At 40.3% G+C, this 14,148-nt stretch overlaps 1 protein-coding gene across 2 annotated transcripts in view; it reads left to right on the plus strand.

Annotated features, from left to right (window-relative positions):
• The window catches only part of CA10 (carbonic anhydrase 10 (inactive)), a 322,195-nt gene extending 309,283 nt beyond the window's left edge, over positions 1-12,912 (plus strand). For both annotated transcript variants that reach the window (XM_083148657.1, XM_083148656.1), the window contains one exon: positions 11,915-12,912. In XM_083148657.1, the coding sequence (XP_083004783.1) occupies positions 11,915-11,937 (23 nt within the window). In that variant the 3' untranslated portion in view covers positions 11,938-12,912. The remainder of the gene's footprint in view (positions 1-11,914) is intronic.
• Positions 12,913-14,148: the final 1,236 nt, after the last annotated feature.

The following is a 14,148-nucleotide window of genomic DNA, read 5'->3' on the forward strand; positions in this document are numbered from 1 at the left end:
CACTCTCAGAATCCAATTCAATCTTCTCACACTCACTTGCAAAGCCCTCACCCATTTACATCTCTCACCTTTTCTCTCTTTACACTCCCATCCATGCTCTTCTCTCTGCAAATGCACACCACCTCTCCTACCTATTGATTACCTCCTCCCACTTCTGTCTCTAAGATTTTACACATGATTCTCCCTTTCTCTGGATCTGTCTACCTTTCACCATCGAACTCTCCACATCTCTACAAAACTTCAGACAGGCACTTAAAACCCAGCCAACTCTCATCCTAACCCTTTGTTCCACACTCACTGAATCTGTTTGCCCATCTGTGTCATCTATGTTTGTCTACCCTAACCTTTAGAATGTAAGCTCTCATGAGCAGGGCCTACTTTAATCATTTGCTTCTCTTCCTCTTATTTAAACTATCTTCTGCTCCATACTCCCTTCATCAGCATGAAATCCCTTTTTTGCCACCTTGTTACTTTTTTCATTGTTTATATACCCTCTACTTGCCCTATATTGTCTTGTACTGTAAGTCATTGTTTTATTGTTTTGCTAATTTATGTACTCTGTAATTGGGTGCTGTTGTAAGTCCAGTTTAGCTGTTACTTAAAATATAAGACGTCCCAACGCAAAGTGTGTGTTTGAAGCAAAAAAGGTTTACTTCCAATAAAAATTACAGAATTACAAAGCACAGCTTGCAATGGAACCACTCCTCATCTCAAAGAAGCTCTTATCTGCAGGAAAAGAGATGAACAACAATACAAAAGGTGATGAAGTCACATTTAACATGTTTTTGATTGATGATCATACACTGGTCATCTCAGGTATCAACATGTTCGTAGGCTGTTTGCTGGTTCTTTGTTCTCGTCCAGAGGTTTAATCAGCATATCTACAGGTTGCCCTAATCTATCATGCAGGGGCAATCATATCAACTATGTACACATTTAAAATACAAGTAACTATAACTGACAAATGCAGTAATCAATCACATTTTAATCCATTACTTTATTTACACAGTATGATAAGTATTACAACAAGACTATATTAAAACATCCTGATGCTAAATAGTAGATAGTTGCTGATCTGGGCCTCTGGTGAATAAAACAGACCATTTAGTTCTTAAACAATTTACTCTTGTTAACAAAATATATACAGTACATCCATCAGCAATCTGTACACAATATCATGCCTGTGGCCACGAATGACTGTATGTAGCTTTTCCTGCCATTGAAATTCTCTTTGTTCTACAAAGAGAAAACAACTAGCTTAATATAACAGGGATCTGTAGGCTTACATTTATACTAGGCGTTACACCTTCATATAACTTTAACACTGTGGATCTCTGAAGGATAGTAATAAATAATAATAACTGTTATTGGCCCGATTTGTAACAAAATATAATTAGAGGCACATTTTGATGATGCAACAACTCTGGTGGGTATCATTGACATTTATATAACAAACAAGAGAAAAGAAACTCGGGTGGGGTGCACGCTAGACTCCCTCAGAATGGTATGCCTTACTGCAATTTAAAACATTTTATTGGGTTGGTTTTTTAGATATATATAGTCCCACACAACGTTACAGACGAAGGAGGGGAAAGAAAGAAAGACAAAGGAATGTTAATACTTCCTATAGTTATGCCTTGATTGCGAATATTTTTCTATAACCGGCTGGGTTAAGTGTAGGTGATCAAACTCATGGTTAGCAGAAAATTTCTGAAAAATATATGACCATCATATTTCCTTACACCCGGTCGTATACCAGTGTTTGTTTCTTTCACTTATCGGATAGTGTTAAGGATTTAATCATAGGTCACCATGATGTCTCCGCTGTTTTTGTTTCATTAAAAGGTTGGAACTTCTATGCCCACAGGACTTCTGCTGCCCACTCGTCTTGCTTAATGTATAGGACGAGGAGTGAGAGAGCCCTGTGCCCATATGTGGTCCCAGAGGGATAGTATAGAAGGATGATCTTTTTAGACTGATCTCCTGGGTGCCCCCCTGTTGCCTAATGGCATTGCAGGGTGGGCAGTCCAGGTATATCTGCCTTGACCCTCCTTGGATGTAGGTAGAGGGATAGTGTCAGGGGTATTATAGATTGAATTACAAGGATTAGAGCCTCTGTGGTACACTGTACCTCTGCTGCTCACTTGTCTTACTGAATTGTATAGAACGAGGAGTGAGAGAGTCCTGTGTCCATTTATGACTCCAGAAGGATAGACATGTGAGGTGGCCCCTAAGACGGGAAATCAGGGTACCCCCCTGTTGCCTTCGAATTGCAGGGTGGGCAGATCTGATACATCCATCAAGCACCCACCTTATAGGGACAGATCAAGTGAGGGTACAGTATTTATCTGGGTAGCTTCATACAATCTTAGAGTTTTAGCCTACAAAAGTATATTTAATAATTTCACAGTTACTCACGCTACTATGCGTTACAATAGATGATTTAAACTGTCTTTGCTGCAAATGCCGATACAGTTTTTTTGTATCTCTTATGAATTTGTATTCATATACTGCCACCCGCTATCTTACCCAGCAGATTTGTCTACAATGAGAGAACAGAATTTTCCTAACATTGCTTGGTTTAGATAAACACATATTAACTATGTTGCCAAAAATTGTTGTACAATGGTAATTCTCACAGTGAAGGTTTTAGTGCAGGAGTAGAGATTTTGTAAACCAGCTATCATTGACAGTCTTAAACCTAGCAAAGACCTGATCATCTACTCAAATTATTGCTCTAAACTAGTCACTGAATATTGACCTCAAAACTTATGCAAAGATCCTGGCTAATAAACTGTACACTATCCTTTTGCACATGTCCCACTCAGATCAGGTGGGTTTTGTCCCGTGTATAACTCTAGGTCTTTGATTAGTGATATTATACACCCTGTTCATAGGCAACACTTTGGTTATGATGCTCAATGCAGAAAAAAACATTCAAAAGAATTTCATATTCATTCATAACTATTAATGCTTGGATCAATGGACTGCCCTACAAAGTACTCACTGGAATCCAAGCATTGTAAAGATTCTTTACCACCACAATTTTCAGTGTAAAGGAATCCTTTTTTTTGCTAAAATTTATTATAGAACAGTTATTAAGATAAGAGCCCATCTCCAGTTGCGCAGGCAGGGGGGGATTCTGAGCAGCGCTGCAAGTATGGCGGTACGGGGTGGTACGGCGCACCATTAAAAGAAATACTGCCGGTACCCCGTACCGCCATAACAAATGTGCCCCAAAGTGTTTAACGCGCATGCGCGCATATGTAAGTGGCGGGGGGCGTGGTTTTCACCGCCCCGCCACAGCTGATTGCTTTCGGAGCAGAGGGGAGGGGAGCGCATTGCGCTTCTCTCCCTCCCCTCCCTGTGTCACTCAGACTAGGCTGTCAGGCGACAGCCAATCAGCGCTCGCGGGCTGGCAGCCAATCAGGAGCCAGCCCGCGAGATAGACAGAGCCAGGCAGAAGAGACGGGAGATGCGCTCCATCCCCCTCCCCTCCCCAGGGAAGCAGAACAGCGGGGGACTATAGGGGGGAGAGGACCTGACTGCCCCGGACACAGCCAGCACTGGTGAGTTGTGCTGCTGTGGGGGCATTTATGTGTGGCACTGTGGGGGCATATTATATCTGGCACTGGGGGCATATCTGGCACTGGGGGCATATGTGTGGCACTGTGGGGGCATATATCTGGCACTGGGGGCATATGTGGGGCACTGTGGGGGCATATGTGTGGCACTGGGGGCATATGTGTGGCACTGGGGGCATATCTGGCACTGGAGGCATATGTGTGGCACTGTGGGGGCATATGTGGCACTGGGGGCATATGTGTGGCACTGTGGGGGCATATGTGGCACTGGGGGCATATGTGTGGCACTGTGGGGGCATATCTGGCACTGGAGGCATATGGGTGGCACTGTGGGCATATGTGTGGCACTGTGGGGGAATATCTGGCACTGGGGGCATATGTGTGGCACTGTGGGGGCATATCTGGCACTGGGGGCATATGTGTGGCATTGTGGGGGCATATATCTGGCACTGGGGCACTGTGGGGGCATATCTGGCACTGTGTGGGCCTATTAGTAATGGGCATCAGTTGTGCGGTGTAATGAGCATTATGGTGTGGGGAATAATGTGTAACGGGCATTATGGTATGGGTCATATGTATTGGGTGTGTGACGCGTAACAGGCATTACTGTGTAAACTTTGGCCGTGTGCCTTTGGCGTGCAATATTCCAGCCACTCCCCCTAGTGTCATATGACCACGCCCCTAGTCACACCCCCTGACCACGCCCATTTTCAACGCGCGCCGAAGGCGCGCGGCACAGTACCACTAAGACCTTTTTCCTACTTGCACCACTGATTCTGAGTACCCAGAAACCACCCCCCCCCCAGGAGTCTAAGGGCCTTAGGCTGAAAGCTGAGGGTGCCCTCTTTCCATGGGTAGAGGAATTTTAAAAATCGGCCCTTGGGAACCAGAGATATCTGACTTCAAAGCAGTGGTCCCCATCCAAGCCTGTTAATTACTCTTCCCAGTCAGATATTTCAGCTTCTGTCTGACTTAGAGTTTTTCTGAGGGTATATTCCAAAAGCTGGGACACTAGCCGATTGTCTCTACTGTTCCCAGAACCAGAGATGTCAGCCTTCCAGCAGCTGGTTACTGCTCAAGCTCCACACACCTGATATGTAGTTTTATATTCTCATTGGCAGATTGCTCTGCCTCCTGATCCCCTAGTCCCCAATACCATTTTGTAGGTGAGATTCTCTAGTTTTTAATTCCATTAAAACCTAAGAAATCTATTTCCAGGAACTGGAGATACCTGCAGTCAAGCAAGCTGTCCTCCCACCTGAAAATTATGAATAATAAGCCCACTCCACTATACACCCCTTCTCTGCATATTAAGCATCCTCTTCCACCTTAGAAGTTATGTATCAGGGCCCCTTCATTCAGCCAAAATGCCCCCTTCTCCCACCCAATCTCCCACCATCTGTGCAGTAAAGGGGTAATTAGTGGAAATTACTGATTCAGGCCCAACATGCTGAGCGGTTGATATAATACCCCCTACCACCCGCGGGACATCAAAGCTTCCCCCACCCCTACCGCTGAAGGATCAGTAGGGGCCCCAATACATTGCTATGCCCAGGGGTCTACACTGCTGTTGATGCCCCTGTATGTATGTATGTATATATATATATATGTGTGTGTGTGTGTGTGTGTGTGTGTGTGTGTGTGTGTGTGTGTGTGTGTATATATATATATATATATATATATATATATCGAAAAAATGGTGGTACTAGTGCCAAGTGATTCCCCTCTGTAGGAGTGTCTGTTTAAACACAATAAAAGTCTGTTCTTATTATATTATGCCCAGTTCCTCTCTTTCTTTGTAGAGTGGCTGCTCCTCTCCTATTGGTTCCTGTTCCAGGGAACCTCTTAGCAAAGATCTAAAAAGAGAATGAGAAGGGCGCCTTCTGGTGCAGTATGTTATTATTCACATGCGGGTCCCTTCACCTCTAGTGAGAAAACCCCCCAAAGTGTACACATACCATTATTAGTGGTCTCCAAACCACTTTGAATTGAGCTTAATTCACAATGTGCCACTAGGTATCTGGAATATTTGGTCCCTCTTAGGTCCACGGTTTCTCCACCATGCACATGGAATAGAGTGAAGGAAATTGGAATAGCGTAATATTGCTACAAAAAGTATTTATTCACGCAAAACAATGACAGTAAATGCCCGTACAATTTTATATAATATAAAAGCTTATCTGGAGTATTGGTGAGGTCAGTCCTTCATCGTCACCACAGAGCCAGAGACCCTCAACGCGTTTCATCCTCCGCCAACAGGCTTGGACTTCATCAGGAGTGTGACCCCTAAGAGCTCCTTATATATTATTATTATTTATATACATTTGGTCTATCTATAATACTTTAACTGACCCAGCATATACTGGATCACCTAAGTGTCCATCTCCGTGCTTTTCTCCACTCCTCTGGAAACCCCCTTCTGAAAATCCTGCGTTTGCCCCTGATCCCTGTAATCATTATGAAGTAAAGTGTTCCATGTTTGGACCCAGAGAAGCCACTGCCCTTGTGCCATCATCAAAACACGCATGTGATAGCGGTCATAATGGGGACAATTTTGTGAATTGTATCCTATAGGATACAATGGCTGAAGCCAGAGGAGGAACTACCATTGGTGCAGCAGGTGCACAGCAGGTGCATTGCACAGGGGCCCATGAGGACTAAAGGGCCCACTTTTGTGTAGAATATTGTAAACTTGGGTTGGAGTGGAGGAGGGGGGCCCAAATTCTGTTTTTGCACCTGGGCCAAATACAATTTCCGCCACTGGCTGAAGCTAACCTGGTCCTTGTAGTTATAATTTGTAAAAACAGCTGCTAAATTGTGAAATTCACTAAACTCTGTATTGCAAATACTGGAATATAGCTAGCCAGAGCCAGGATCTAGAAAACTTGGCATTCTGAAACATGGAACATTTCACAGTGACCACTGTAGATATTTCCTATATTTGCTATGGTCACCAATTCACACATCCTAGCTATACTTAATTTTTGTGAGTATACCCCAAAGTATTCTATAGCAGACCCGCCCCCTCTTCCCTGGTGCAAATCCCGATGCCGTCACCCCGCTGGGTCCCTGCCGCTGCATGTAGTGTACCCATACTGGGAATATTACACAATAGAGTTCAAGTATTACAATTCGAAGACAAAATCATTGCTAATTTCAAACTACCTTTATTTGCAAATCCCAACTGATTTTTATGTTTAATATTTAATCTTTTGTTATAAGACAATGTTGAATAAGCAAGTAGTTTTTAAGGGGATTTAATATTACTGATAATGGAATAAATGTACGAAAGCATAACAACAATGATAATAAAACATCATTCATTAAGATACCCGATGACTTAAATTGCTTTTTATTCACGCAAAGTTTTTAAGAGCTTATGTTTTGTGTTGTGGTTTCCTCTTGTAAATAGGTCATATTGTACCATGCCATTTTGCTTTTTATTATTACAGAGAGCTATTGATATAATGTGTTTTCGTTCTCTGACAGATAATACTACGGGGCTCAGCAAATGTAATTCTCTGAGGTTTAGAAAAGAGCATAATGAGGAAAAAAAACCTTTATCTTGTGCTCATTTTGCAGGTTTGAAAAGGAAACTATCGGGAATTCGTATCGTAGTGTTATAAATGTGATTATATTTGTAGTATATAGCAGTGTTTGCTGTATAAACTGCAAATGCATAGTGTAAGAGTAAATTGCCTACTCTGTTTTCTGTAATTGTGTCTTAAATGCACTATAATTTAATTTTTCATTGCTATGTAAAAAGTATCACTATAGTCCCACAGTGGTCTATAACAGGCATTCCCAACCACGGTCCTCAAGACGCACCAACAGTGTATGTTTTAGAAATATCCAGGCTTGAGCACAGATGACTTAATTAGTATCTGAGGCATTCTGATTAAACCATCTGTACTGAAGCCTGCATATCACTAAAACCTGCTCTGTTGGTGTGCCTTGAGGACAATGGTTGGGAATGCCTGATCTACAAGGTGCACCATGGTCCCAGACCATTTTCCCCCCAAAACTGTGGAAGATTGTTGCAGATGGGATGCAGTTTAAATCCCAGCGGTCGGGATCCCGGTGTTCAGAATCCCGACGCCGGAATCCCGACCGCCGAAATCCCGACAGTTTCTCCCTCCGTGGGTGTCCACGACACCCCTGGAGGGAGAATAAATTAGCGTGCCGCGCGTAGCGAGGCACCAGGCCCACTGCGTGGCGAGCGCAGCGAGCCCGCAAGGGGGGGTGATCCACGTCCCCCTCTTGTCAGGATTTCGGCGGTCGGAATTCCGGCGTCGGGATTTTGAATGCCGGGATCCCGACCGCCGGGATTTCATACTGAATCCTTGGGGATATGCCATTACTGTTGCATTTCCTGCTAGCATTTTGCGTCGCAGAACTTTTATTTTATCTATTAATTCACCCATTGATGTCCAGGTATATTTTGCGCATTAATAACTATACCAGTGGATCACAGATGGTGTGTGTAGGCACCATCGGTTGCCATTACACCAGGCATTCCCAACCACGGTCCTCAAGGCACACCAACAGTGCAGGTTTTGTAGATAACCAGGCTTGATCACAGGTGACTTAATTAGTACCTGAGTGATTCTGATTAAACCATCTGTGCTGAACCCTGCATATCACTAAAACCTGCACTGTTGGTGTGCCTTGAGGACCGTGGTTGGGAATGCCTGCATTAGACTATTGCAGGGGTGCCTTGTGTTAGTGGCCTAGGATAAATCAAATTATGTATGGTCAAAGTGACAGGCAAAACCAGTGCTAGGGGCTGCTAATCATAAGATGTTGACAATAAATGCACAACTGTACACCGCCACATAAGTGAACCAAATGACACATAGGCACAATGTACATAATTGTAAATAAGTGTAGTGTACCAGATCATAGAACCCCTTATACATATTATTAACCACAATAGTAGGACCCCTTATAACACATTATTCCAGTAGTAGTGCCCTTTATATATTGTGCCATACAGTAGCAGTGCCCCTTATACATTATACCACACAGTAATGTACCTTACATATATATTACTCCACACAATAATGCCCCCTATACCATATGTGCCACAGTAAAGTCTCTTACACATTATTAAAAGCCCCCTCCCAGGCTCAGTCTCCCATGTGTTCCTCAAGCCATCTATCTCCTCATCTTGTGCCAGCAGTAGCCTCTTACATCTCCTTTGTGCAGCAGTAGCCTTTTACCACCCCTCAGACCAGCAGCAGCAGGTCTGGATTTGGTGTTGGGCTAGGAAGGCGTGCAACAGCACTCCAATCATTTCAAATATGGCCCTGTCTCCAAGCCATATCTCTAAGCCTCTCCCTTTCCCTTTGTCCAATTCTCACCATCTTGTGTAACTTTATATGTCATCTCTCTCATTGTCTCATCCTCTGTATCCTCACTCTGTCATATTCTCTCTCTCTCTCTTTCTTTCTCTGATCAGGTCCCGATGCCAGAGCAAATACAGTCCATGAGCCAGTTGCAGCACACTGAACAGCAACCAATTAGAAACATAGATAGGCTACCGAACTGCAAGCCGTTATTGGCTCATGGACTCCACCAAGTTTTATCTGCCGCTGCTATCTGCTCTGGCATTTGCACTCAATCAGAGATGTGTCCCACTCTTTGGACACATCTTCACTGCTGTTTGTGTTTTGTAAGATCTAGGATCCCATTTTTGGTATATCGTACCACTGTACTATGAGCACTGATAGAATGATAGTCATTTGATGATGCGAAGGGAAAAAATATGGTATCAGCAGTCTAGAAGTCCCTTTGGAGGATAGTTGGGAGAGGGAAGCGGCATGTTGAACGTGTAAGACATTTCTGAGACAGCACATGGAGGCATTTTGAGTCCAATGAGCACCACAGTGATAATACTGTAAGAAGGAATAAAATTTATGTATTTTTTAAGTTAGCTTCAAGAACCCATGTAAAATTCTATATAATAATTGAATCAAATACACATTTGTAAATCAGCATGCAACACACATTTTTTGTGATTGAATGTACGGATACCTAGATTTAAACAGTCAAAACTGTGGGCCAGTCTGCAAGGGATAGATGAACAGTAAGTAGTGTGTTTGAATTGATACACGGTCATGTCACTCAAAATTATACAACTAAAACCAATGAGGTATAAATCATTTTGCAAAATTAGTTAAAAGCAGATTCATAGGTACTTCTCTCTCTCCAATGTTTGCTAAATCTCCCCATTGGTTTCCTAATTTTCTGTATAGTTGAATGCACCATTTATTAGTAGGTCCTTCAGAAAAAAACATAAACAGCGAATATCTGGCCTACAAATGATATAGAAGTTTCAGCATTTATGTTTATCTATAATCTACCGTAGTCCAGTGCAAGATTTCACTTGATGAAATCTAAATAAACTATATTTACTGAACTGCCCTGATGAATCAATTTAGAGTAAACTATTTGATGTTTATGCAATAAATCCAGAGCAAAAATTATTTATGCTGTGGTTTGTCATCCTACAATCCACCCAATCAGTTTTAGTCTATTTCTCTGGTTTTTCATCGCCCTAATGGCTCTCCAGCTGTTGTGAGACTACAAGTCCCACCATGCTTTGCCACAGTTTTGTTATTCTGGAATGATAGAACTGTGGCAAAGCATGCTGGGAGGTGTAGCTTCCCAACATCTGGAGAGCAAAAGTTTGGCCAGGCCTGCCCTAATGTATAAAAAAACATTTACAGACTATTCAAAACAATTTATTTATTTACACTTTACAATGATTTTTATCCTCCTTTGATGAATTCTGTTTGTATTTCTAATATGTATTGACTGCCATGTCCTTGGAGAACCATATTGTCTTACTAATTAATTTGTTTTTATGAACATATTTGGAACACGTTTCTTTTGAATTTCATAATGCATGTTTTAGTTTGTTCCTTCACAACACAGTGTATTTAGGGGGTGATTCTGGTTGGTTTGCAAAGGCTAACTTCTTCTTTAATGGACAAAACCATGGGCCTTATTCTAGTTCACTCTTAGAGGCAAATTCCTTCTTAGAAGGACAAAACCATGTGCACTGCAGGGGGGCAGATGTAACATGTGCAGAGATAATTAGATTTGGGTGAGTTATTTTGTTTCTGTGCAGGGAAAATACTGGGTGCTTTATTTTTACACTGCAATATAGATCTCACTTTGAAGTAAAACCCCACCCAAATCTAATTCTCTCTGCACATGTTAAATCTACCCCACCTGCAGTGCACATGGTTTTGTCCATTTGAGAAGGAATTTGCCTCTAAGAGTGAACTAGAATAAGGCCCCATGTGCACTGCTGGTGGGGCGGATGTAACATGTGCAGAGAGTTACATTTGGGGGAGTTATTTTGTTTCTGTGCAGAGTAAATACTGGTTGCTTTAATTTTACACTGCACTTTAGATTTCAGTTTGAACACACTTCACCCAAATGTAACTATATCTGCACATTCATTCATTTTTTTAATTTCCTTGCTGTGGCAAATTGTATTGATTGTCACAATGTCGACATTGGACATAATTAATGATATAATGCTGACATTTTTGGAATGTCGACAATGTGCTTTTAGTCTAACTATATGCCTAATGCTAACCCTAACCCTGATAGAAATTTCATTTTTTTTGTCTATGTTGACCTTCTGATGTTGATATAGTGAATGTCAGCAATTTAAACAGAGTCTGACTCCTTGTTGCTTTCTATCAGCACTCTTAATAATATAACCCATTATGATATAAGAATATTTAAAAATGTATAATTAATGGTGGAAATTCATTATTATTGGAATGGTTCTGAGAATATCCATATATCATAGTAAGTGTGGATCTTGATTTATATACTGACAGTATACGTCTTTACGGTACCAATTTATTTCATTATGGGCATCTCCCAATGTCGGGAACATTGTAAATTATGTTCAGATAACTACAGTTCGTGGTACTGGTACTTATGGTCATGCATAAGGGGATAAAGCTTGTGGCAGTCTTATGCACAACCCCAAGGGAAAAAGTCTTGTCCCCATGGAGTTGGAAGCGTGCGCTTATTGTGTCCCCTATCATGAGGTGAACACCTGCTCATTTTCTATTGCCATCATTCCAAAATTATAATTTTGGGAGGTATTTGAAATATATATTGTCATATAAATACACATATTACATATATTTTTGGGAGTTTAGAAAATGTAGTCTCAAAATAGAATACAATATGAAATGATGGAATGGAATCTAATATTGAGTTAATATTGAGAATTTTTCAAATTCAGATCATAATTTAACTATGGCAATACTAATTTTTTTCTATTTCTGTTGTTTCAGTGAATGAATGGCTTCTCAAGTGAGCATAAGTGTGAACAATCTAAGGATGTTCACCAGAGATCCTGCTACCCTGGACTGATATAATGTGCACCAAGCCCCATTCACTTTCTTGGACATGTACTTCATTACCTGTATCCATCATGTGCCACAGTATGGCAGCAAGAACAAAAATGAGAACAATTTAACAAACGATCAATAACGATCACATGATCTGTCTCAAATAAGTGAGACCTCTCTGTAGGGTTTCAATGTACAAGCTACACATTTAAAGACTTGCAATCCTATATATATATATATATATATATATATATATATATATATATATATATATATATATATATATATATATATATATATATATATTGGTTTTCTTTTCTAGAAATTTGCTTTGAACTTCATTCCACAACTTTTGAGAGTCTCCCTGTACTGCTTCATTATATATGCATACTGGAATATCCAAGCAAAGAAGAACATGAAAGAAAAAGAGTTCTAAGCTACTGTTGTTTTGTTTATTCCATAATGAATAAGATGTTGAGCGATATGTATATAATATATATATTATAAAAGAATATAAAGACATACAATGTTTTTCTTCTCCACTAGTTCCCTACTCAAAAACAGATTTTGTTTTTGAGCTGAAAGTTTCATTACTTTTATTTATTCTGTAAATGTTACAGCATCTTTTTATTATTTTATGACCTGTTTTAGACATTTTCTTTATCTTATTCACAGCTGTCTCTTCCATCAGCGCACACATGTTATGCCCCTTCTTTCTCAGCTTCATGTCTGATTTATTAAATTCTTCAAAGATTCAGTTTAATCTACAGGAGAAATCCAAATTTCAACTGAACTACTTTGTTCCTTGATCCTATTTCTTTTCATTTCATTTGAGTAAAGTTGAACAAGTAAAGGTCTTCACTTTTTCTAAAACTACTCATTAATTGTGTTTGGTTACTGTCAGCATCTCAATAAATGTTATTAAAATCTTGTATAAACTATCATAATTGTTTTATTTCATATTAGTGCACTACAAGTTATTAAACCCCAAATAAAAAGTTGTTCCTTGGTCCCTGCTTGACATTTGAAAATTGAGGTCGCAAAACACTGCGCAAAGAAAATAATCCTAAAATGCGAAAGCATTTCCCCTCAACAGCATGTGCCTTCTCACCCGCTAATGAAATACTAACAAAGCCGATTTAGCATTTCCATTGGATAAACTAATTTTAATTGATACTTATGAATTCCAGCCATGTTAGCTGATTTAACTCTTGCAGGAAGAACAGTAGCAAGGAAATATATTCTAATATAAATTCATAAAGATATTGTATAAAGTGCATTTATGTGGCAATTTCAATTCCAATTAGAGTAGCTATTTAACATTGCTCTTATATACATTCTGTAAGAGGATATATCACAATGATTTAGTGTATATGGTGTACAGTATGTGATACCCTTTAACAAAAATATAATCGATCCTAGTTTTGCTAAAACACTTTTAATTTTGCTGCCTATTTTTAAAAAGGAAATGTCATTAAAGGCATAATCTCAATGAGTTTTCATTATTTACATAGGGGTAAATTTACTAAAGCTTCTAAAAATGCCCATAACATCTAATCAGATTCTGTCTATCATTTCTCTGTTGCATCCTAGAAAATGATAGACAGAATCTGATTGGTTGATATGGGCAACACCACCTCTTTTCATTTTTAGAAGCTTTAGTAAATTTACCCCGTAGAATCTAAGGTGTCTGTTTACTAAGCCTTTGATGGAGATAAAGCGGACAGAGATATCAGTGATAACTCATTTATCAAACACAGCCTGTGACATGGCAGTTAGGAGCTGATTGGCTGGAACTTTATCTCTATCTACTTTATCTCCATCCAAGACTTGGTAAATAAACCCCTTATCCTGATGAAGGTTTTAGTCAACTGAAACATTGATTCACTGGTTATGGTTTGAATTCTTCAAAAGCCAAAGAGTGCCACCTATTACTCTATGTTGCATGCTTAATATGGGAAGGCACCCAGCAGAACTGACTACTATCTACAATAAGAGTGCAGAGTCCACTAATTACTCTTGCTCTCTCTCGCTTTCTCTCTCTCTATCTGATGACAATACTGTTGTAGTATTGAAACGTTGCTATTAAAAACATTTGTACCACATCATTGGAGTATTTTTGGAGTGCTGCATATACGGTTATCTGTATGTTCCACCATAGGGCAAAAAATGTTGAT

This window comes from Crinia signifera, chromosome 6 (assembly GCF_055691185.1).
Source record: "Crinia signifera chromosome 6, ASM5569118v1, whole genome shotgun sequence".
Taxonomy (NCBI): domain Eukaryota; kingdom Metazoa; phylum Chordata; class Amphibia; order Anura; family Myobatrachidae; genus Crinia; species Crinia signifera.